Source organism: Triticum aestivum, unplaced genomic scaffold (genome assembly GCF_018294505.1).
Source record: "Triticum aestivum cultivar Chinese Spring unplaced genomic scaffold, IWGSC CS RefSeq v2.1 scaffold37374, whole genome shotgun sequence".
NCBI lineage: Eukaryota > Viridiplantae > Streptophyta > Magnoliopsida > Poales > Poaceae > Triticum > Triticum aestivum.
Window position 1 is genome coordinate 156,842 of NW_025228007.1, and position 24,949 is coordinate 181,790.

At 44.9% G+C, this 24,949-nt stretch overlaps 2 protein-coding genes and 3 long non-coding RNA genes across 8 annotated transcripts; 4 read left to right on the top strand and 1 right to left on the bottom strand.

Moving 5' to 3' along the window:
• The first annotated feature begins 2,409 nt into the window (after positions 1–2,409).
• On the top strand, positions 2,410–3,218 carry LOC123172940 (uncharacterized). The gene is made up of 3 exons (XR_006485781.1): positions 2,410–2,443; positions 2,855–3,095; positions 3,162–3,218. It is a non-coding gene; the product is annotated as an uncharacterized lncRNA (long non-coding RNA).
• Positions 3,219–3,343: 125 nt separating this feature from the next.
• On the top strand, positions 3,344–3,863 carry LOC123172939 (uncharacterized). The gene is made up of 3 exons (XR_006485780.1): positions 3,344–3,470; positions 3,569–3,619; positions 3,725–3,863. It is a non-coding gene; the product is annotated as an uncharacterized lncRNA (long non-coding RNA).
• A 10,858-nt stretch (positions 3,864–14,721) lies between these two features.
• Positions 14,722–21,074, bottom strand: LOC123172936 (uncharacterized). 4 transcript variants are annotated; one of them, XM_044589817.1, is made up of 8 exons: positions 20,863–20,998; positions 20,207–20,312; positions 16,503–16,575; positions 16,331–16,407; positions 16,152–16,221; positions 15,675–15,832; positions 15,528–15,600; positions 14,722–15,037 (listed from the first exon to the last, which is right to left on the bottom strand). In XM_044589817.1, the coding sequence occupies exons 3-8, from the start codon at positions 16,522–16,524 to the stop codon at positions 14,850–14,852; spliced, it is 588 nt and encodes a 195-aa protein (XP_044445752.1). In that variant the 5' UTR covers positions 16,525–16,575; positions 20,207–20,312; positions 20,863–20,998; the 3' UTR covers positions 14,722–14,849. The 4 variants fall into 4 exon arrangements, with proteins under 4 accessions (XP_044445752.1, XP_044445750.1, XP_044445751.1 ...); XM_044589815.1 differs by lacking the exon at positions 20,207–20,312 and having other exon boundaries at positions 20,863–21,074; XM_044589816.1 differs by lacking the exons at positions 20,207–20,312; positions 20,863–20,998 and adding an exon at positions 17,081–17,346.
• On the top strand, positions 18,343–20,855 carry LOC123172937 (uncharacterized). Its single transcript, XR_006485778.1, has 4 exons — positions 18,343–18,716; positions 18,933–19,049; positions 19,688–19,927; positions 20,015–20,855. It is a non-coding gene; the product is annotated as an uncharacterized lncRNA (long non-coding RNA).
• A 992-nt stretch (positions 21,075–22,066) lies between the features above and the next one.
• Positions 22,067–23,113, top strand: LOC123172933 (protein STRICTOSIDINE SYNTHASE-LIKE 10-like). Its single transcript, XM_044589813.1, has one exon. It carries the CDS (start codon positions 22,067–22,069, stop codon positions 23,111–23,113), a length of 1,047 nt encoding a protein of 348 aa, XP_044445748.1.
• The last annotated feature ends 1,836 nt before the right edge of the window (positions 23,114–24,949 follow it).

Below are 24,949 nucleotides of genomic sequence, written 5' to 3' on the forward strand. Positions count from 1 at the left end.
CAAACGAACGTAGTCGAACGAATCCTCACAACTCCGGAACAAAACCGAAGCTAACGAGAGAAGCAACCCGGAAAGAAACACACAACATACTAAACAACCAACACATACACATGGCATGATGCACCAACAATTATGATGCATGTCCGGTTTAAATATGCATGGCATGGCAAAGTGCAACAAACAATAATACAAATTAAATGGAGCTCAATATGCAACGAGTTGCATATTGAAGAAACACCACATCAATTATCTAGTTCTCTCTCGTTTATGTACCCAACAATATTAAATATTATTAAACATGGCAAGAGGTGAAGCATAAGTAAACTAACTATTTAAGCAAGTTAAATGAGGCCGGAAACAAACAACAACAATTCCGGAAAATCCTCATGTCCATATTTTAGATTTGGTACTGTTCTGCCATAAACGCAATTTTAATGTTGTTAAAGAGCAAAATAAAGTGCACCATGTTAATCTATGCATTTTTCTACCCCATTTACATATAAAGTTTATTAAATTCCGAGTTACGGTTAATTAGTTATGAAATAAATCATTTTAACATGGCATTTATGCAAATTTAAACAAACAGCATTTTAAAAATTTTAAACATGGATGAGAGTGACATATTATGAAATTAGATAAAATTCTAAGCACTTTTCATATATAAAACATTTTAATCCGATGCACGGTTGTGGAGTTATTAAATGCATGAAGACTAGGGACTTTTCTACAAAACGGAAATCCTAGGATAATTGCTAAAATCGCAGATCTGGAAAAAAACCTACACGGGCCGAAACTTGCTGGGCCAACAGTGCACAGGAGAGGGGGCTGCTCACATTGGACCAAAACTGGCCGGCTTGGGCTGGCGGATCTGGGCCGCGAGGAGATGGAGGGCGAGCTGGGCCTTGGCGCTTGCTGGGCAGGGACGAGGCCAGGTCAACAGGCGCAGTACGTCGCTCGTTCCTGGACAGAACAAGAAGCAGGGCGCGGAGGCGTTCGTCCTCCTCTGGACGCAGGGGAGGCAGCGGCGCGAAGCAGGGAGCAGCAGAGGGACTTGGCGGGGCGAGGGACCGCGGGAACCGGCTGGATCCGTGGCCATGGCGGTGGTGGAAGGCGACGGCTTGGCGGTTAGCGTCCACGGCGTCGGCTGTTGCCTGAAGAACGACGACAGAGGGAATTCAGAGAAGAAAACGGGGAAGTGAAGAAGAAAGAGACGGCGAGGGAGATGGCAGGGCGCGACGGGGCCTGCCTGGGGTTGCCGGCGACGACGAGGCCAGTCGTCGGAGGCGCGAAGGCGAGGCCATGCTTGCCAGGGCGGCAAGGCGTTCGGTTTGGAGCAGGGAAGCAGAGGCCGCGGTAGGGGATGGTGAGGCAGGGGACGGCGGCTGGCGATGCACTGGTGGGACCTGGCGCGACAGGGCTCCACGGGAGGGCGGAGAAGGAGCGGATCAGGGGCCGGGGATGCCGGATCCGGTGAAGAATAACGGCGGGCGGCAACGACCGAGGACGACGACGCGATGCTCCACACCTCCTGTGCTCATAAACAGAGAGAGAGAGAGATATGAGAAAGAGCAGGGGAAGACGAACATCAAGAGATGGAAGGGAAGCAGGGCGCGAGGAGCTGGCCTGATGCGGCGGCGCCGCAATTGCTGTTTGGGTGGCCGGCGACGACGAGCTCCGACATGGGCCGGACGCGAGGGGAGGCACTGGTCGGGAGAGAGGTCGAGATCGAGCTCCTCTCGATCTGGAGTGGGTGGTGGCGTTTTGGTTGGTGGATTCGAGGGGATCGGGAGGGATCCCGAGGGAGAGGTGGCGGTGCTGGGGGACTGGGTCGATGGTGAAAACGAGGAGGAGACCAGGGGAAGGCGCTGGTTGGTTCGCTGGTGATCCCGAGGGGAACCAGAGAGAGTGGCGGCGGGAGGAGGATCCCTAGAAAATAGGGTTTGGTCCAAAATGGACTAGGAGTAGACTATATATATGGGAAAAGAGGGGAGTTGGATCATCCGATCAAATCCGATAGTCGAGAATAGATAGGCCAGGAAAGTCTAAATAAGAAATGGAGATGTTTTGTAGATGTTAGGGGATGATCCGGACCCAACGGTGACAACAAACCGGGTCGGGTACGGGACAACTTTCGGACGCGCGGGAGGGGATCGCGGGCTGACGAGAGAGGTTAGTTGGTTTGACAAGAGGGAACCGAAAACACGGTTGGTCTCGGAACGGTCAACGAAGACAAGGGGGGAACGCGGCAACTACGAACGAATGCAAGTTTTAAAAACAATGACGACAACGAGTGCCGATGCAATGCGGATGATGCGATGATGAATGCAACAAACAAATAAAACACACGGCGGTCACGCAAAGCATGGCAGGCGTCTGGAGCGTCGGTCTCGGGGCGTTACAAAGCATCACCTTCTTTTCCGCGCGCACAGCACCTCGGTCACTGGTAAACCGCTGTATCTCTGTACTCTGTTGGCGGTCTGGATTTAGGAGCTCTGGGATTTGGAGAATGCACGGGCTGGAGTTTGGGAATAGCTCGGGCTTCCTTCAGAAGACCATAGGTCTTGTTTGGATTTTTTTAGAATAATTAATTTGATTTGGATGAGACTAATCAGTACGTCATGTGGGCCTCCAATCGAAATTTGTGGTGGGAACTTTCCTTCCATTCATCTTCTAATCAGATTTTGATATTTGTGCCATTGATTTTGAGTGCTGATGAAGAGCTTTCTATGGACGAAGAGTCAACAATGCATTGGCATTTTCCAAGTTCATTCCCTGCTTTTAACTATTCAACTTTCTTCTGTCTTTTTTGGAGAACTAACTTCTTTTCTTTGTGAAAAAACCATTCACGAATCAGAATCATCGAATTCACGAACTGCTCATCGAATTCACCCCACCGAACTCGATTCGTAGGCACTACCGAATCGCAAATCCCAAACCCGAATCAGTGGACTACGAATCCGGTAACTATGGCAGGGACTGGCAAGTGGGAACATACGTCTGGTGGCGTAAAGGACGACGGGTGGTGGTAGGGCTATGGGCGGAGCCGGTAGACGGAGGAGGTTGCCTGTGGAAATCTGGCATGTGGCGGCATAAAGGTATTATGGTTTGATGTTTGCTTTTTACCTAGATGAATACTTATAGCAGTGAATTTATGAATGTAGGCGTAAAGGACGACGGGTGGTTGTAGTGCTATGGGAGGAGCAGGTAGGGCTATGGCGGCATAAAGGTATTATGGTTTGATGTTTATTTTTACCTAGATGAATACTTATATATAGCACTGAATTTATGAATGTAGATTTATAGTATTGTGTTTTTGATGTTTACTTATTGTCGTAATCTCATGTATATGTTGTGTAGAAATCACTCAAGTCTGCTTTTTATTGTGGAAGCTCGTTGTATGTGTAAAATTATTTATACTCTTGGTCCCGGCGCACGGAGCCTACAAGACGCCGAATGTTCCTGCTTCTGCTGTAAGCATTTCATTTGATTATGTTTTCACCTGTTGCTGCTGTGAACATCAATTATATTTACTACTGAGTCTATCATATTTTGGTTATGTTGATGGCAGTACCAAGCAGGAAAACACCAGAATAAGTTTAACTTGGGGAAGAGCATGAAGGTGATGAACTCGCTCGGCGGCTTGTACCGTGTTTTGTGCTGGAGGAACATAAAAATCTCTGTTTCCTTGTTACTTTATTCTGATGGTTTATTTGCCATATGTTAGATTGGCGAGAGGTGGGGTACCAGAAAGAGGCGACGTTAAAATCGGTGCCAGTGACGACGACGGTGGACACGATGAGCTTGGCGACAGCGGCTGCCGCAACATTGTTGTACTTGGAGCCCACGCTATCCGAGCTTGACAATGCTAATAGCTCAGTCCTTTTGCGTGTTCATTGACAAGTTGTCCGTACAGTACCTTGGCGTCAACAACCACGGCCATGATGACGGAGTCGTGCTGGCCGACTGCCCTGCTTCCATGCGCCGAGCAGTCTACTGGTTTGAGATGACCGTGAGGACTGCTGGGCTCAAGGGGTTGAATCGGGTTCACCACATGTGGGGTGGCAACCTGGGTCAGCTAACTTTTGTTGGCCCTTTCTGCTATTTGGTATCTCTAGCCTGGTTTTAGTGCTCTGACAACACTTAGCAATGCTAAACTTGAGACCAAAAGGAGTTGTAAGATGTGTTCCTTAGAAATTGTACACTAAACTGCTTGCACGTTTTCATGCATGTTGGCACTCATCTTGGAGCACAATTAAATGGAAATCAGTAGCAAAAATACAATCTGCATAGTGGTAATCTAATCCTAGAATTTGGCTTCATTTATATATTTCGAAGTGGTTTCATGATTTTATATTTTGCGTACTATGTTCACACTGTAACTTTTTACCTGGGATTTTAAGTGCGCGGACAGTTGATATGGGTTACAATTGAAACTTACATTCGTTCTACTGAATAGAAGAAGTGGCTTCTGATTTACTAAAATTTGTTAAGAGCTATAGTAACTTTATTCTGTAGCAATCAGTTAATTTAGAAGTGATATTTCCCCCTTGCTTTGAAGTGAATGCAAATTTCGGGGTATACTCTTATTCATTGCAAGCATCACTAAGGGCAACTTCTGGAACTTTAATTTAATCAAAAGAATACTGAAAAATACTATTTGCATTAATTTTCTACTCCCTTTGGTACACCATGTCTTATAAATGTGATGCAAATTGTTGCAGGTTTAGTTTTACATTACATTCTCCTCCTTCCTAGATCACAAGTGTCTATTTCAATATATTCCCTTTTTTCTATTTTACAAAATACACTTTCCACCATGGAAGTGACATGTGTTATTCCTGAGAACTGGTTTAGTTTGAGTTGATACCATTTATTTTTTCTTTTCCATTATTGTTAACAACATCTCCTTGATTCATAGGTCGTACCTTCTGCTAGACTGTTTTATTTTCTTCATTGGAAGACTTATGTAATACTTGATGTCTTTTTTGTAATAGAAACTTCATCTTTGCTTATAGTTTTGTTGGTGTTGTTCTGCGCATGATTCCTTAATTCGAATAGACAGTTAAAATTATGATACAATATAATATCATTCTTTTGGGAATATCAAAAGAGTAACTTTAACTTCTCAGCACACGTGCATTTTTGACTGCACTTTGTAAACCAGAACATAAGAAAACCAACAGCCAGTTAAAGATTAGCCAGATTAACGCAAGTGATTTTTTGTCTTGTTCAGTGATATGCATTTCATCAACTATTGTTTATCGCCATTGCCGGATGTAGTGATACTCCAAATGGAAATGAAGTGATCAAAGTCGACAATTCTCGCCATATGGCTTGATTACCGTAAAATTTACTACAAATCTTGACCTCTGTTGTGTTGCAGTAATTTCCTCGAGATTATCTTATTAGCATGCTATCATTTTTACAGCCTGACAAAAATAGGTGAATTGTTGAATTTCAGACTGCAATGGAGGTGCACTGGATGAACCAGAGGTGATCATTTTGGTCTGTGCACGTATGTTCTTCTGTTAGGTCTAATGGGGCCTGCTTAATAGATCAAACAACCACATATAATATTTGATAAAGCTTTCTTCTTATAAACATTTTATATGCATAATAGAAATCCAACCCTTTGTTGTGGCACAAACACACTGACATCCAAAGAATGGATTAAGTGCTAGGGAGAAGGGAGGGCCAAGATGAGCTGTGTAGATGTCCTTGGTGTAACTAGAGCGTTCTTTGACCTTGTTAGAGACTTAGTGATAGAGCAATAAATTATTTTGTTAGGATAATAAATTGTGTGTTAGGTTATTCTTTTATATGGGTGATTTTAATCCCGAGGTAGGAGTGTTTGTACAAGTGGAACTATGAGCTCTCATGCAATGTTTAGAAAAAAATGGCGACTGATAGGCGCCGGTCGACCGGCCGAAAGTTGGGCCGGTCGCCGCGCGGCCGTTGGATCTGCAGCTCGAAAGTCAACCGTCTCTCCCTGCCATCTCCCCGAAATCAGATCGTGTGCACACCTTCTCCGCCCCCACGCGGAGCATGGGCACTGTCCCCCGGCCACCATCCTGGCCTACCGTAGCGGATCGCCGCCGCTCACCGTCGGACAGATCGCCGCCGCTCGCCGTAGCCTTGCCCCCTCGTCTGATTCAGATCGCACGCACACGTCTCTGACCCCCACGCGCAGCGCGTGCACCTTGCCCCGGCCACCATCCTTGCCTTCCATAGCAGATCGCTGTCGCTCGCCATCGCCGCAGATTGCTGTCTGTCGCCGTCGCCGCAGTGTTGTGATTGTAGCCTCACTTGTACTCACCGGTTGCAACAAATTTTGCACTGATTTCCAGCAAATCCAATGCCCGTTTCCAGCAAAATTTCCGCGAGCGTCACCGTTTGAAGCAAAAAATTCCGCCGGTTCGAGCAAAAACTGAAACCACTTCCAGCAAAAAATTCATTGCACAATGTCTGATTGAAGCTTTTTGCATCTACGTTGAAGCTTTTTCTGTCCAATGTTGCGATTTCTTTATTTCATAGTGCCCGGTTGAAGCTTTTTCATCTAAGAGTAGAAGCTTTTCTGTCAACGGTTGTAGCATTGGCCAGCCCCAACTTCCGCGCCATCTCGGGTTGAAGCTTTTTCATGGCCGGTTGTAGCTTTTTCGAATGCCGCTTGCAGCTATGTGGTTGCACAGAACTGGTTGTAGCACCCACGAAGCAAAAAGCAATGCTGATTCAAGCAAAAATTATCATCGGTTCCAGCCAAAAATCTCTACGGTTGTAGCATTGGTGGGGCAGCAGTTTGAGGTGTGTGGGGGAGGAGATGCTTGCAGCGGGGAAGGAGGCGCTCGCAAAAGGAGCCGGAGGTCGCGCCATGGGCGTGTAACGCCCACGATGTGGCTATATCTCTCACGTGTCGAGGCACGACTTAGAGGCATAACCGCATTGTAGGTTTTGTCGCAAGAAGGGTCATCTTCACACAATCCCATGTAATGAACAAGAATGGGATAAAGAGAGTTGGCTTACAATCGCCACTTCACAGAATACATAAATTAAACATACATCATCCAAAATACACACACAGACCGACTACGGTCAAATCCAAATGAAAAGAAGATAACCCCAAATGCTAGATCCCCGATCGTCCCAACTGGGCTCCACTACTGATCATCGGGAAACGAAACATAGTAACGACCACGGTCCTCGTCGAACTCCCACTTGAGCTCGGTAGCGTCACCTGCACTGGTGTCGTCGGCACCTGCAACTGTTTTGGTAGAATATGTGAGTCACGAGGACTCAGCAATCTGACACCCGCGAGATCAAGACTATTTAGGCTTATAGGAAGGATGGGGTAATGAGGTGGAGCTGCAGCAAGCACTAAGCATATATGGTGGCTAACATACGCAAATAAGAGCGAGAAGAGAAGCAACGCATCGGTCGAGAAGCTAGAAGTGATCAAGAAGTGATCCTGAAACTACTTACGTTCATACATAACCCAAACCGTGTTCACTTCCCGGACTCCGCCGAGAAGAGACCATCACGGCTACACACGCGATTGATGCATTTTAATTAAGTCAAGTGTCAAGTTCTCTACAACCAGACATTAACAAATTCCCATCTGCCACATAACCGCGGGCACGGCTCTCGAAAGTTTATACCCTGCAGGGGTGTCCCAACTTAGCCCATTATAAGCTCTCACGGTCAACGAAGGATATTCCTTCTCCCGGGAAGACCCGATCAGTCTCGGAATCCCGGTTTACAAGACATTTCGACAATGGTAAAACAAGACCAGCAAAGCCGCCCGATGTGTCGACAATCCCGATAGGAGTCGCACGTACCTCGTTCTCAGGACACACCGGATGAACACTACGTACAACTAAAACCAGCCCTCAAGTTTCCCCGAGGTGGCGCTGCAAGTGGCTCTAGTTTGGACCAACACTCCGAGGAGCACTGGCCCGAGGGGGGGGGGTAAAATAAGATGACCCTTGAGTCTGCAGAACCCAAGGGAAAAAGGCTTAGGTGGCAAATGTTAAAACCAAGGTTGGGCCTTGCTGGAGGAGTTTTATTCAAAGCGAACTGTCAAGGGGGTCCCATAAATCACCCAACCGCGTAAGGAACGCAAAATCAAGGAACATAACACCGGTATGACGGAAACTAGGGCAGCAAGAGTGAAACAAAACACCAGGCATAAGGCCGAGCCTTCCACCCTTTACCAAGTATATAGATGCATTAATTAAATAAGAGATATTGTGATATCCCAACATATCCATGTTCCAACATGGAGCAAACTTCATCTTCACCTGCAACTAGCAACGCTATAAGAGGGGCTGAGCAAAAGCGGTAACATAGCAAAACAATGGTTTGCTAGGAAAAGTGGGTTAGAGGCTTGACATGGCAATATGGAAGGCAAGATATAGCAAGTTGTAGGTAGGGCGGCATAGCAATAGAGCGAACAACTAGCAAGCAAAGATAGAAGTGATTTCGAGGGTATGGTCATCTTGCCTGAGATCCCGCAAGGAAGAAGAACGAGTCCATGAAGAAGACAAACGGACGAAGTCGAACAAATCCTCACAACTCCGGAACGAAACCGAAGCTAACGAGAGAAGCAAACCGGAAAGAAGCAAACAACATAGTAAACAACCATCACATAAACATGACATGATGCACAATCAAGTATGATGCATGTCCGATTTAATGAGGCATGGCATGGCAAAGTGCACAAACAATACTACAAATTAAGTGAAGCTCAATATGCAATAAGTTGCATATTGAAGAAACACCACATTAATTATTTAGTTCTCTCTCGTTTATGTACCCAACAATATTAAATGTTGTTAAACATGGCAAGGGGTGAAGCATAAATAAACTATCTATTTAGGCAAGTTTAAATGAGGCCGGAAATAACAAACAACAATGCCGGAAAAACCCCATATGCATATAGCAATTTAAAGCAAACAACAATTTTAAATGTTGTTAACATGATGCGGATGACATATGCAAGTTTTATGCAATTTAATGAAAATATTGACTTGAGCAAGATACGAGGCATTTGTCATCATGGCGGAAAGAAAGGGTGTCACGGCGACGATTCCGAAAATGATGCCACGGTAACATATCGGTTCCGGTAGCTCATGGAGATACCGGTGCAAAAGGAAGTGTGCGGATGTGCGGAACATGCTAAAGATGGTGGGGTGCTCCCGACTACCGGGTTCCCACGAGTTAGTGGCATGGAAACGAGTGACAATTCGGACACGGTGCAAACACGAGCATCTCATACAGCACATGCATTCGGTCCACGGCGGTCGTCTCGTCATTATACCTTTGAAGCATGCGTTTCGAGGCGGTTCAAAAATGTCGAGGGAAGTAGTCGTTCACGGGTCGTAGTAGAAGTAGTCGTACACGTTCAAGAAGACACTTATGCAGCGTCGTGGAACTTGGCGCATCCACAGGGTACTTGACGGGTCCAAGGTCTCCGGCCGTAGTGGTACTTGCTGTTACATGTAGCCGAACTTGAGGTGCTCCTGGCGTCGGACTTGCGGCGTTGGACAGAACCATGGCGAGGTTCAGCAGCTACCCCACGTCCATGATGAAAAACGGAGCTCGGGCACGGAGTCGAAGCAGCAAGCAGGGGCGTGTGTGGAGCAACAGCACAACATCAGCAGAGGCCATGGCGACATGGGGCCTTGGGCGCCATCGGGGTGGAAGGCGAACTCGGGGTCCGACAGCAGCAAGGCGACGAGGACGAGGCTCGTCGGGGCAGCAGGGCGGAAGGCAGAGTAGAGGCGCGGCGCTGGAGCTTGAGGGCGTGGGGCAGCGACGGTGGAGGCGCTGGCTGGTCGTCTCCTCGAGCAGGAGGCAGGGAAGGAACCGCGCGAGGGAGGAGGTCGAGGATGAGGCTTGACGGCTCGGGTAGCGCGCGGCAGAAGGAGCAGCTCCGGCAGTGGCGCTCACCAGCGCGGCGCCGGAGACGGCAAGGGAGCGACCACGAGCCGAAGGACGGCGAGGACGAGGGAGCTCCTCTCCCTGGCGCGAGGAGGGGAACGAGTGGGCGGAAAGGGGATCGAGGCACAGATGGCATCGAGCGGCAGCCGCGAGCAGCCGTAGAAGGGAAGGCGTCGAGCACGAGGGCTATGCTCCTCTCTCTCCCTGCGAGTGGCGGCGCCAGGAGGAGAACGAAGGGGGGAGAGGGGATCGGGCAGAGAGAGGTTGAGCGGGCTAGGGTTAGATAGGGAGCTGTTGGGCCTAGGGGAGGTTGGGCCGGTCTGGGTGGAGGTCCAAGAGGCCGGCGGGGATGGATTAGGCCTAGAGAGGCCTGCTGGGCTATGCTCTCTCTCCCTCACTCCTCTTTATCTTTAACCGAACAAATAAAGAGAAGAAAAAGAAAGAGGAGGGTTAGGGAAAGAAGTTGAACACGCGGATAATTTTCCCGGACTCACAAAAATGTGCTTATTCTGAGAAAATAGAAAAGGCCATGATTGAAAGATCTAAATTCAAATGGTTTGAATAAGTTCAAGGTATTGAAGAGTCCAAAAATGTTGGAAATTTAGGAAGAGCCTCGATAAATGGGAAAAGAATTATTGGCAAGGTTAGAGAGATCGACTCAAAGCAGAAAAGGCATAGGATTTATTTTGCACGTGTGTTATGGTGATTCCCAAAGAATGGAATACTTTGTTATAGCTCCCTAATAATATTGGGAGGATATGTTATAAAGAGAAAACACCATGTGAATTCCCTCGATTTAAATGGATCGAAGATCCATACAATTTATTTATCTGAGTTTTTAAAAAGGGTTGCATGATGACATGATGCAATGCAAGAGATGCAACAAACAAAACAAATCACACGACGAAACTCAGAGCATCTGGAAGTCTTCTGAAGCGTCGGTCTCGGGGCGTTACAGGGCGCTGGCGAGCTCACTGTGCATAAGGTGAGAGAAAGAAGCGACAAGGCGAGAGGAAGAAGAAGCATAGGAAAAAAACGTGATAATATAAGAAAGAGATAAGGAAAGCGACGTCTCGCTTCAGGCCCACCTAGCATACGAGGCATGTTCCCGCGTGAAAAGAGCCAGCGAGCAAGGGGAGACCGGCCGAGCGCTCGGCCGGTCGTCCGGAGGCAAACGTTTCCCAAAAAATAGGCTCCTTTGGGATTTCTGACGTATAACATTGCAGAAAACAAAATTGGGTATCAGTTGAATTACTCGAATGTTGTGGTGTGCAGTTGCAAACCATATGAAGTTAGTGACATTGGGAATGACTTTGGCAATCTGGCATACTTGGAGAAAACTCGTGTAATTTTCTAGCGGGGCTGGGAATAGCAACGGTAGTTTGCAGGACTTGGAGAAAATATGGCAGATTCGGAGCAGGGTGACAACATACCAAAGGACAGTGTGATGACCCAAGAGCTGTAGCCCAGGGCTCGCCATAGATTCATTTGTTGGCCCGTGGCTCGCACGGGCATTCAACTAGTTAGTATGTAGTATTTGGATGTGACAAAGAGCACATACATTTTTGTTGAAACTTTTTGACATTTCAAAAAATATTTTCGCACGCACGAGCGCGCGCTCCCGGGAGCACCAACGGATTTCCGACTCGATGAGTCATTACTCTCCTCTCACACCATCCAGTGCCGGGCACAAAAACACATCTACATGACAAAATCAACAATTAGACCTATAAATTTCTGTGAGACTGTCATTCTTGCTTGTGAATGCACCTCGTAAGATGCTTGTTCCTCATGTCAAAACTTGGGTTAAAAATGGTGTGGCGCTACAAAAATTCCTATATTCCCCTAAATACAAGCTGCTATATTCCCATAAATATAAAAATTCCTATATTTCCTACTACCAAGAACTAGACAGGTTGATGTGGCTACAGTAAATGGAATTGAAGGAGATACAGAACGAACAGATGTGCACCAGTCCCTGAATTGCAGCATAACCAAGGGTCTTTTTTGTATATTTTTCATAAGGAGGTGGGCGTGCTCCATCTTGTCCCTAGAGTCCAGATCCAACGCATCAGACTGTTCTGGAGCAGGGGAGCATATGCTAGGCCGTATCACCAGATATGCACCCCTGAGAAATTAGCGTGTTCTGCGCGACTGCGGCCTTCAGGTAGTTTGAGACCTGTCGAATTCCTTCAGCTATGACTCCGTCTTCAGGTTATTGGACCGGCTCTGGCAATCTCGTCGCATCCGAGACATTTTCAGTCGGGGTTTGAAGGACTCGAAGATCACTAGGTCCTCTGACTACAAAGTTATTGTTGATGTCACGCCCGTGTCGACTGACATATCAAGCCAGCTGCTGATGTTGCCGATTCTTGTCCGCTAACGCTTGCTGTGGCGCAATGAGGTTGTGCTCGACTTGTGCCAGATGAGCATGCTCAGCCAAGTTGGTTTAACGCACTACCTCGAATATATTTTAGAAAATGGTAATCATATATTTCCAAAATATTGAACATGTATATAACAAATGTTCCTGATGTATGCCAAGAAAAGTACAGTGTGTGTGGAAAAGAGTAGACATCAAATCAACATAAGTTTTAAATAAATGTTAATCATGTATTTTAAAAAATTAAACATGTACATAAAAGTGTTCTTATGTGTACCAAAAATGTACAGAGGACAACAAAGAAAAGCAATAGAAACCAAAAAAAGATAAACAAAAAATAGAAAATGAAAAAAAAGGAAGAAAGGAAGAAAGAAAAGCAATAAAGCAGTGGAATAACAAAAAAACAAAGAATAAAGGAAGAAAAGAAAAACTATAAAAACCATAAGAGCAACGAAAATATTGGTAGAAAAACAAAGAAAGCAGAACAAATCAAAACAAAATAAACATGAAGGAAAGAAATGTAGTTTTACGTAACTCGTTACGTAGGTAGGTTTAGCATTTTTTTACTTGTACAAAAAATTGTCAACAAAGATGATAAAGTTTGTTATTTTTACTTCCTTTTTCTTTACAATCAAAACAACTTTGTAATTTGTTAGCAAAAAGTTGCATGACCATTTTTCAAAATAAGTTCACAGTACAAAAAGTATCTGTGAAACACAAGGAAAAATAAAAAACATTTAAAAAAAGAAAGACTACCCCTCTGTTTCTAAATATAAATCTTTTTAAAGATTTCAATACGGACTACATGTTTTTTTTCATCGAATTGGGAGCTTTATTAATGAACTAACATCTGGTTACAATCAGCCCGTATGCAAGGAATAAGAAACCCAGGGCTAAAACATCAAGCCAACTCCCCGTTCCTTCAAGAGAACAAGCAAAGCGATCTACTGGTGGATTTGCTGTGTTCTTTGGTTCTAACCTCATATCATGGAATGCAAAGAAACAAGCAACAGTTTCTCATTCTAGCACTGAAGCGGAATATAAGTCTCTTGCAAATGCAACATCTGAGGTAATGTGGGTAGAAACCCTATTAGATGAGTTGGGCGTCGAAAGACCACATATCTCCTATCTTTGGTGTGATAATCTTGGAGCAACATATCTTTCTGCTAATCCCGTGTTTCATGCAAGGACAAAACACATAGAAACTGATTTTCATTTTGTTAGAGAAAGAGTTGCAAGGAAATTGTTAGAAATCAGATTCATTCCGACAAGAGATCAAGTTGATGATGGTTTTACAAAGCCTCTACAAGTTCGATAACTACAAGCCTTCAAGAACAATCTAAACCTTGACACGTTCAGATTGAGGAAGGATGTTACAGATGGACAGCTCAGTTTCCACCAGGGCTTTCCAGAAGTACTTAGCTGTTGTGGCTCATCGCAGTAAGGATGCAATTTTGATTATCTTATGTTTTCTTTGTTGAGGAATTTGCGTTAGAGCTTTGATGAAACATGCATCATCCTCCACCAAGAAAGAAAGCTAACCTCTTTTCCGTTGAATTTAGAGAATTAATTAGTTGCTTCATCAAGACTAAATATAGAACAAATCAATATTATAAACAAATTTGTTGACTAAATATAAAAGCTTTGAAAAATATCGATTTGTTTTGTATAAATATATATGCATGTTCTTTAAGTTTCATATTATGTGCACTTGCCAATTTGCCACGCCATGAGAGGATGAATCGGTGTATTATTCACAATGAGCTTGGCGCTGGTTAATAATATACATGTTGACTGTTTCCTTTTATACTCCCTCCGTCCTCAAGCTAAGTAGTACTCCCTTCGTTCCTAAATATAAGTCTTTCTAGAGATTCCAACAAGTGACTACATATGGAGCAAAATGAGTGAATCTACACTCTAAAATATGTCTACATACATCCGTATATTATAGTCCATTTGAAATGTCTAAAAAGACTTATATTTAGGAACGAAGGTAGTACTAAATAACTTTCATGGGCTTGCGTCTGAAAAATGTGAGAGGAAGAGAAATATACTGTAATTGTTGTCTCTTAGTTGGGTTTGTGAACAATTAATTGTTTTTTTTCAGATTGTGATGTTTTCACCTTAATAACTCAAAGCTGTATGGATTTGTGTATGATGCTAAGCTTGATCGGTATCTTTAGGTCTTAGTTTGTTTTATTCAGATCATGTCATTTCCTCCTTTATCCACAATTATATAATTTTTGTAATCCATCGGCTGACAAACGAATGTGAGCCCTTTACTACAAGCAACTCTTTCTCTAATAAAATAGTCAGCGCAACTGAAGCATCATAGAGTTCTGAAAATAGCAGCCTAAAGTTTATCACGACCTTAATAAACAGCCATAATACCAACAACAACACAAGGAGTCAACCTCCGGAAGGTAAAATAGCTAACAACAAGGTACCAACACAATTAGGTTTCTCAAGAAGTCTCATTCAAAGTTGTAATGACAAGCAACTGGTTCCATCCACCCGCAGTTTCCTAGATTCAGGAGTTTAACAAGGTGATTTTGCATCGGATACCCTCTTGTTCTTGCTCTTCCGCTTTCTTGTGAAGCTCTAGTATCATATTGGCAGCAGCCGAGCACTTCGCCTCGTGTGGGGTAGCACGAAGACCACCAGTGAGGCTCATCTCAAAATCAAGGCATCTCAAACGTACACTGGCGTGGTACATTCCTGAAAAATAGGAGAAGGACCGGTGAAGAAGTGCTCAAAAGTCAACACACACACAGATGATAGTCAATCAAACATACATTCTGGTTATTGCTAACTGGGGACCTAATCAGTCTGATCTAAGATAACAACTTATCGAATGTAAAACAAACCTAACACTTCAATGGAGCATAACATGTGATAAATAAACAAGTGGCTTATTTGGATTGCTACTTTGACATCAAGAGAGCAGCAAGCCCTGACTATTGATCTGACACCTTGAAAACTCTTTTTGTCCAAGCATGGTTAGCGCAGCACACTATGTATGTTATCATCTCAATGCACAAAACAAACCAGTACCTATAGGGATTAAATTCGATAAATGAGAATCAGGAAGTACGTGGCACATGACCCATTCATATGATATTCCTAATTGTTATGCCTACATGGTCCAAGGACCTAATACTTGCCTATCTAGAATATCTAAGAGATAAAAGTAAACATTTGTACATACCATCTGATACTGAAGGTAATACTGTGTATCTTGGGAGTATCCAATGGGCCCCACGACAGATCTCATCAAGCTCCTGCATTGACAAGTGTCAAGGGTACTAGTGGCATTGAAAATTGTAATACATAGGTTCAGCTTGAGGTTTCTTACCTTGCATTGTCGGAGGAGTGCCTTCTTCAATTTCTTCCTCTTAGTGATAGATTGGCCACCATCCCCAGAGCAAGATGAATTGGTAACTTCTGTCGTATCTGAGCAAGTTTCCTTGTATTTTCTTATTATTAATACAACTTTGGGTGTCATCTTTCCTTCTGCATAATTTTTAAAACATGATGAGTACAAGAAATACAGGACTAATATAGAAGCAACTTCTTGCCAAAACATTTAAAAAAATCCAAAAAACATCTTGCCAAAATTGGCCACAGTTTCAACGGACGATTTGTACATCACAAAGTGTGGTGGACGATTTGTCCACAATGAAAAGTGTGATACACCACAGTTTAGCGCATAACTTTTGAAAACATATGGCTCCCAGGAATACTTGCCGACAGTGTTGACGGCAAAACTGTAACAGTTCTACAACGTGATTGTAAATGTAACCATGTTTAAAATGTGAAATGGGTAGAATACCACTCAAGAGTGTCTGGATGTCCATATCACACTGAGCACTTCGTTCTTGAAGTATGCTTTCCTTGCGAAGCTGAAATGAAGAGAGAATAGGAGAGTTCACATCAGATTCTCAACTAGAAGAAAGTTGTAGGAAACAAGCATAATTTTTTCTGAAATAAGAGAAAAGACATATAACATACAATTTCATCCCGTATTTTCTGAATTGATTGCAGAAAATCATCTATCTGGCCATCATCGTTGTACTTACTCGTGGCACCTTCAAAGAAAATTTTGGAACACATAGAGTAAAAACTTGGGAAGACCAGTTACCATATATGAAAAATAAGCAGGCTTGGGTAGCTTTATCTGAACCTGACTCTTCAGACATTTCCATATCTTGGCATTCCAAAGCACAGTTCTTCACTAAAGGATCAGCACGCGTCTCCTGATACAAAAATTAGTTCTTCAAGTCAAAGCAGAGTGAATGGATCACATGAAAACCTTGGCCTAAACACCACCTACGCATCTGAAACTGATTTATGGAAAGGGTGAATATTTCTTTTGATTGATTGAGCGGTGTGTCTCCTCTCTTAATACGAACATCATCAGCCAATAAGATTTCAAAAAATAGCATGGGGAGGGGATCGTTGGGCCAGAGCAATTTCCGGCTATACAAGAATAGCCTGGAAGATGCGAGGAAGACGGTCTGTCGATTACGACGGCAAGCTTCTCCGGGTTGAGCAGTTGCAGGAGCGACAACCCTCGCTCTTCCCGGCGATGGGTACGGCCAAGATCGACACGGGAGGGGGGAAGGGGCAGCGGCTATGGTGAGAAGCCAGAGCTGCAGGTGAAGAGAGGGAGCGGTGGCGAGGAAGGAGGAAGGAGTCGGAGAGGCGGCGCGGGCTAGAAAGAGGGAGCGCACGGAGGGGGTTTCTGCGGAAGAACCTGACCTGCGGCCTGGCGGTGAGGAGGGGCGCACCGATTTATCTTGACAGTGGCGGCGCGTGAGAGGAGGGGATGGTGGCTGGCGATGCAAGGCTCGGTGGCGGAGGTGCGCGCCGAACCAGCCCCCGTCACCGTGTTCCCGTCCTCCAGACGGGCACGCGGCGGATCTGGTCGATTCCCCCACAGTCGTCGCCTCGCAGACTCGTTCTTCTCCTCCCGACGCTCACCAGATCTGCCAACGCTGAGATCGGTTGTGCTGGGGTGCGGAAAGAGACGAGGTTACGTGTGTGAGGAGAAGACGAGGGACTAGCCAATTGGGAAGGACAAAACACGTGCTCTCTCTCTCTCTCTCTCACACACACACACACACACACACACACACACACACACACACACACACAAAGACACAATGTTCACTACACACACAATGTACCTCTCTCGCCATTCGCTTCACCACAAAATGCGCCTCTGCCAACGTGGACATAGTGAGAGGGTGCCCTTGCATTCGTCAATATTGTGTTTGATACTAGTATAGCTAGCTGACTCAAACATGCCTAATAAATTGACTGAACAAAACTTTCTCTTTGGTTTGCAAAACTTGCCTTCTATATCTTGACATTTTTTCCTAGTCCTAGTATTTATCAATTTGATTGGTCGCCTCCTCTGGTGGGCCCTATCCAATCTCCTGCAGAGACATGCTTTTTTTCTTTTTCTTTTTTGCGAGGGAGATACATGCTTGTCCACGTTGAAAACTTGTCACTGATGAGCCGGGACATTAGCATCCCAATTAACATGAGTAACCGAAAAGGACTTATATTCCGTATTGAAATCTTTAAAAAGATTTATACGGACTACATGTATTTCAATACGGACTCGAATGGAGTATAAAAGAAAAAGGGAATACAATTCAAATTGGTCAAAAAAGAAATCGGAATTGCTGGACGACAAGAATATGGACTCGGGCTCAAGTCGTCAGTTGTGTCGTTGACACGGAGAAAGCAGGCCGACTAATGCAGGCACTCGGACACTCCATCGCTACGCTATCTATAATAACTAAAAATAGTTCATCTCCACTATCCTATTTCTCTTAACATGCAGCCTATCCACCTCAGCAGCTTTGCCACCTCAGCAATTACTTTTATTTATCATTGTGCAGCTTACCACGTCAGCAATTCTTAAAAAAAAAATCGTGCGAGTCGCTGGTAACCAGAGAGCCCTCTGTGGTAGACGACGAGTCGGTGTAATAATTGATAAAGAGAGGCCCATCAGAAGCCCATCAGTCAATCTCTTCGCATCTCTTACTCTTCCACGTCTCTAGCAGCAGACCGGGCGACGCGACGCCGTCAAGCACCAGCCGAGCACCACCGCGCGGTGCTCCACCACCGTACGGTGCACGCCCACGCCACAAATCCGTTCTTGGCCCCGCCCTCCGAAATCCGCTGCTGCTGTTATCCATCCCGCTCCCAGATGGATTCCCGAGTCCCCAAAAATTGGTGTTCTGTTATCTATCTGTTTACTGATTTGTATATTTCCTTCTCTCGTCTGCGTGTGATGGCCAGGTACTGCTGCTGCCAGTGAGGGACGCAAGAATCTGCGTGCCAATACTGTAAAAGGAAGAGTTCTACAAGAACAAGAAGGAAGGTTTGTATTTTCTTCTCCATTGCCCGTGAGGGCAAAATTTGGTAACTGGTGCATTATTAATGTTTTCTGTAATAAAATCCTCCTATAAAATTGCATCCTATCTTTTCTCAAATTCCTCTCCTTAACCCAAAAATCGTGTCTAAAGGTCTTATTATTATCATGTTAAACGCTCTTTTTTGTTGACATGTGTTTCTTCCCTTTTATCTGATTGCATAGGGAAAACAGGGCCAGAGTTAAATTTGTCAACTGCACTTTGTGATGTTGGTGCTTGGGGTCAGATGGTGCATCGATTGTGGGTATAATATGGTGCATCGATTGTGGGTATAATTTTTGGTATGTTCATCACATTCAGTTCCTTTTTGCACGAATTTGTACACACGCAAAATGACTAAGAAAGGAAAACTGCATTTTGTTCAGAACTCCAGACTGCCTTAGCTGTTTACATGTAGCTGTTTTGTAGTAGTATTGATTAACTGCCACTGTTTATTCAAGATTTTATGCCTTCTGTAGGTGTAAATGTAATAGACTGATAATTGGTGATAGGAGATACCTGCATGTATGCCACATTGAGTGACCTTCAGATAAGGCTCACCTTCAGGGAAAGCTTTTTATAGGAATTTTCTCTGGCCAGATTGTTTGCTGAATGTGTGGAATAGTAATACGAAGTCATCTTCGTTCACTAGCCTTGGTAGGTCGTAGATCTGCATGTCTTCCTTGGTTATGAATCCAAATAAATTAATCCCTGCTAACTTGTGTTTTTTTGTGTTTTGTACTCAACTGCACTGCAATTTGCCTATGTTGAACTGACTTAGTGGTTATCTTCTAGGTGTGAGATATTTACATTTATTGATTTTTAAGTCTACAGGGATTGTATCATTGCATACTTCTTAATTAGCTGACTATGCGCTTCTCCACCTTGCTGATGGGGCATACGTAAATGTTTATATGGCTTTTTGGCTTTCCCGTTTCAGAAATAGTATCCATGAAGTTTATTCAAGAGAGCGACTAATTTTTTATACTGGATGAGAACGCTTCCATCATAGGCTCCATCTCATCCGGTCTATGTCTTCGAGACGGTCTATTTTCAACATTTATACGAAGAAGATCTAGCACCAGAGATTCACCATCGGGATTAACACATTGCTTCGACGACGGTACTATCTCAAGATGCATTATTAACGAGCTTTCCAATGACACCATATTTGTTTCAGGTGAACACTTTTGCTGCTACACCCACACATAGATAGATATGGCTCATTGCTACTCAGTTATAATTGTGTTACTTTACTATATTGTAGGGATTTCCTTCCCCTGGTATACCAATGACGGATCATAAAGATAGTGGTCAGGATAGATGGGACAGGGCCGGGCCGGCAAAATTGGGGACCCTGTGCGAAACTAAAATGTGGGGCCCTATCTCACTAAAATGAACTAACGAGCAATTATGATATAATGTCTTACATAACAATTGGTTATACAAAAAAGCATACCTATTCATACAGCAACAGATATCAATTGGAGATTATGTGTCAATATTTGGCAATTAGACGAACCGTCTAACTCAACTAGTCATGTTTCCTGTCTCTCTAATGATCCCTGCCAAAAGTAATTTGGAAATAGGAATAGAATTAGGAGTACATACAGTATATAAGAAACAATTTATAGGAGTAGAATTAGGAGTACAATGAGGGCCATCCAACGTATATACAGTGTATAAGAAACAATTTTGCTCCCCGAGAACCCGAATCACAATAACAAGGTATATACCGTATTGATAACACAATAGCTAGCTACTCCCTCCGTTCGGAATTACTTGTCGCGGAAATGGATGTATCTAGACGTATTTTAGTTCTAGATACATCCATTTCCGAGACAAGTAATTCCGAATGGAGGGAGTAGTAGATAGCTAGAATCACAATAGGTATATCATCGAATCACAGTAACTAGAATGATAGGATCACAATAGCTAGCTAGCAGATAACACTAGATACTTTCTCAATAGTCAATACATGTAGAAGAGGCGTCAAAAGACAGGCAACAAGTATATGATCGAAAATTCCTCTCCGAGAACCCGAGATCAGGAGACTACGAGAGGAATAATCGATGGATCATGGATGCGAACCAATGAGGGCTGTAATTCCTGTACCTGTTGCCGTGTCTCCCGTCGCGGCGTCGCCGGATCTAGATGCAAACCAAGATCCCGTGCTGTTCGCTTTCCTCTGGATGCGATCGATCCCTGCCTCCTGGTTCGCCGTTCGGTTTCCTTTCCCATCCCATCGAGTCAGAACCTGCGTCCTGCGATCGGAAGCATCGAAGGCATAACCGATCGAGCAGGCGGCCTGGGACGGGAGACGGTCGAGGCTTGACGCGCCAGCGCCGAGCGGCCCAATGCCCATGCCAGGGAAAATAAATACATAGGCCTATAAATTTTTTTGGGGCCCCCAAACTCTATGGGCCCTGTGCGGGCTGCACAGTTTGTACAACTATGTGCCCGGCCCTGAGATGGGAAATCAAGCACCACAACTCACGTCAGTTCAAATCATGTTATTTATGTGGACTTGTGGAGTATCAGCTGATTGCTGGACTCCAAGCTATTTTTCTTCAGTTTTCATTTGATGAAATGATTTTTTTAGAATATGCCTATTGTTCAAGGTCTGAACAAAACAAATTCAACACGTTTGGGACCCTTAGTCACAAAAATCAGCTTTTTTCACTCTCTTATTGTAGATTATAATTTTCCATCCATAATTTAACTCTCTTGCAAGCAAATTCTGTTGCAACGCAATAATATGGATCTTTGAGCTTATCTATATACTCTATAAAGAAAATATAAGATCTTTTAGATCATGCATCTTTTCAGGACAATGCTTTGTGACAAAAGAAAATGAAACTATGGAAATTTGTACATAATGCACAGTAAGTATGTCAAAAAGGAAATTTGTACATAACCTTTCATAGGGTCTTTATTTCAAAAACTTTGTTCTTTATAGTGTCTTCACACATTAATATTTATGGAAGTCATGTGAGATTACTTATGTCATATCACTCTATTTAATAAAAAAATGATCTTATCATTCACATTTTGCAATCTTTACAATTGTACTCCAGGTAGTGTCCATTGCAATTTCTCATCTCAAGATCGTGTATGAACTGTGAGAGCAAAGTTATTCGGTTTATGCATTATCATGCCAGAGACTAAAAGGTCCCGCAGCAACGCGCGGGGAAATCATCTAGTAAGAAAAGAGGCACCAAACGAACCAGGGCATCAATCAATCCATCGAGGCAACACCAACACCAATCGATCAGAAAAAAGCCAGCGAAACACGGGATAGCTAGCGAAGCAAGTCAAGATGGCGAGCGGCAGGAGGGATCTCGCCGCGGCGACGATCACGCTAGCCGTACTGCTCGTGCTCTTCTTGCCTATCACCGCCGCCGCCGCCGCCGCCGCCGTCCCCAGCATCGACGCCACGCGGACGCGCCACCTGCCGCTGCGACACGGACTGCTGCGCGGCCCTGAGAGCGTCGCCTTCGACGCCAAAGGCAACGGCCCGTACAGCGGCGTGTCCGACGGCCGCGTGCTGAAGTGGAACGGCGACGCGCTCGGCTGGACGACGTACACCTACGGCCCCGACTACAGCAGCGAGGCGTGCACGGCGTCTCTCCTTCGCCCGGAGACGGCCACCGAGGGCCACTGCGGCCGGCCGCTCGGTCTGCGGTTCCACCTCAAGTCCGGGTACCTCTACGTGGCCGACGCCTACAAGGGGCTCATGCGGGTCGCGCCGGGCGGCGGGGAGGCGACTGTGCTTGTCACGGAGGTTGATGGCGTGCCTCTCCGTTTCACCAACGGGGTGGACATCGACCAGGTCACTGGCGAGGTCTACTTCACGGACAGCTCCAGGAACTACAATAGGTCTCAGCATGAGATGGTCACAAGAACCGGAGACTCGACGGGCCGCCTTGTTAGGTACGACCCGCGGACAGGAAAGGCCGTCGTGCTCCAGGCCGACATCACTTACCCCAATGGTTTTGCCATCAGCGCTGATCGAACACATCTCATCATCTCATCCACCGGGCCATGTAAGCTATTAAGGTACTGGATCAAGGGCTCAAAGGCCGGAACGATGGAGCTATTCGCAGACCTTCCGGGCTATCCCGATAATGTGAGGCCCGACAAGAAAGGAGGATATTGGGTCGCGCTACACCGTGAGAAGGCTGAGCTTCCCTTTGGCGTCGATAGCCACTTACTCGCCCTGAGGATTGATGCCGAGGGAAATATAATCGAGGAGATGAGAGGACCCAAGAGCGTGAGGCCGACAGAGGTCGTGGAGAGGAAAGGTGGCAAATTGTTCATGGGATCCGTCGAGCTTACTTACATGGCAGTCGTCAAACGCAAATAGAAATAGATCAATTCAATTAAGGATGTGTAAATTAAGGTTTTCATAGGACTTGCACTCTTTTTTACTTTCATTATGTTATTGTGTTCTCATTGTAAAGTCTTTTTTTAAGTGGAGGTTTCTATTGTTGGACACTGATCATGTATTTTTCACTATAATGTATCAAACTATCTTTTATTAAGCATTATATGAAAGTACAGTTGTGAGTTGCAAAGAGCCAAAGACACAAAAGGCACTAGCATTGTTGTGAAATAAATTGTTCGCAAACACTAAGACGGTCCAGAGAGGAGTACAAGTAAATACTCACAAAAACCAAAGCAATCCAATCTTACAAAAGGAATTACAATCTATTAAGAGAAATCAACTGCGGTGAACTGAAAATCAGATTAGTGGCTGCCAGCAAAAATCTACAAATGCATCAACATATTTGTTCGCAATTTCGTCCAGAACAAGAAAAGTCGGTTCACAGAGAACGCGAGGCAAAACATATGTTGCACAAAAACAACACAGTTCTTCCATCCACTGCACTACAACGAATCGTCACATCATGGCACCAAATGTCCGTTGAATAATCCAATCTTTACCCTGATGCACATACAAAAAAACGCCATATACAAAATGCACAAGCGCCTACATGGACCGTGTGCGATGCGGGAAACGTCTTACCTCGGTACGAGGGGACGTGTTGCGTGTTATATAGCAGGGGCGCAGATCCCTGATAGCGCATACATACAGTTAGAGAGAGAATCGGGAGTACAACTTGCGGGAGAAGAAAAGAGGAGGAGATCAATCTAGTTACAACAGCATAAGGGATAAGATAGGTCGAAAAAAAAGATATGCCTAGACTATCTCCTAAACGACCTGCAGGATCTTCCTGTCACGTACGCCCATATATACACGCATGTATGTTTGACACCCTCCCTTAATCACAACTTCATGAGATTGAGATTATGCTTGAAATTTTCAAAACCTTTTGTAAGCAATGCTTTTGTAAAACCTTCTGCAACTTGATGTCCTGAATGGATGAACCGAAAATCTAGGAGTTTGCTGGCCACCGTTTCTCTGACAAAGTGGAAGTCTATCTCAATATGTTTCGTTCTGGCATGAAAAATTGGGTTTGCAGACAAGTATGTAGCACCTAGATTATCACACCATAAGCATGGAGCTTTTGTGCTCTTCACACCTAGGTCCTTCAGAATAGATTGCACCCACATGACTTCTGCCGTTGCATTTGCCAATGCCTTGTATTCTGCTTCAGTACTTGACCTGAAAACAGTAGCCCGTTTTCTGGCACACCATGATATAAGATTGGGTCCAAAGAAAACTGCAAAACCTCCAAGTGTCAGACTGCCGCGTGCAGTCCAGGCCAGTGTCAGACTGCCGCGTGTCAATTGCTGACGGGCGCGGGCCAGACGCACTGCTCCTAGTCGGCCGGGGCTGCACCTGGGCCGCTGGGTCGTTTGCGCCCACGTGATCGACCGTGCCTGTCTCCTCTGGTTCGGCTGGCGCAGCGCTGGTGGCTGGTTGCGGCACAGATCCCGGTGCTAATTGCCTGCGCTGCTGCAGGTTGGATCCCGAGGGGGATATGCTCCCCAGGGTCCAGCACATAAGATATGGCTCATGGGAGCTGTTTTCTTCATCGTTTTGACTGCTGTTTTCACCATAATCTTTCCCTGCATCATCAGAAGGCTCGTGCACGCTGGTAAGCGGGTTAGTCAACATATGATCATCACAATTATTAATGCCCTCATGATCATGACCGAGGAGATGAGGTGGTAAGATAAGGATTTCTTTCTGAAGTAAGGCACCGGCGTTGGGATGACGATCAGCAAAGGGGAA

Bases quoted from the DNA above. Each gene is read 5' to 3' on its own strand.
- LOC123172933 (XM_044589813.1), top strand. From the start codon at position 22,067: ATGGCGAGCGGCAGGAGGGATCTCGCCGCGGCGACGATCACGCTAGCC.
- LOC123172936 (XM_044589815.1), bottom strand. From the start codon at position 20,988: ATGGGAAAGGAAACCGAACGGCGAACCAGGAGGCAGGGATCGATCGCA. The intron at 16,576-20,862 runs GTACAGGAATTA...TTTTTGTATCAG, and splicing joins GACGGGAGACACGGCAACAG to GAGACGCGTGCTGATCCTTT. The intron at 15,038-15,527 runs GTATGTACAAAT...CCTATTTTTCAG, and splicing joins ATTACCTTCAGTATCAGATG to GAATGTACCACGCCAGTGTA.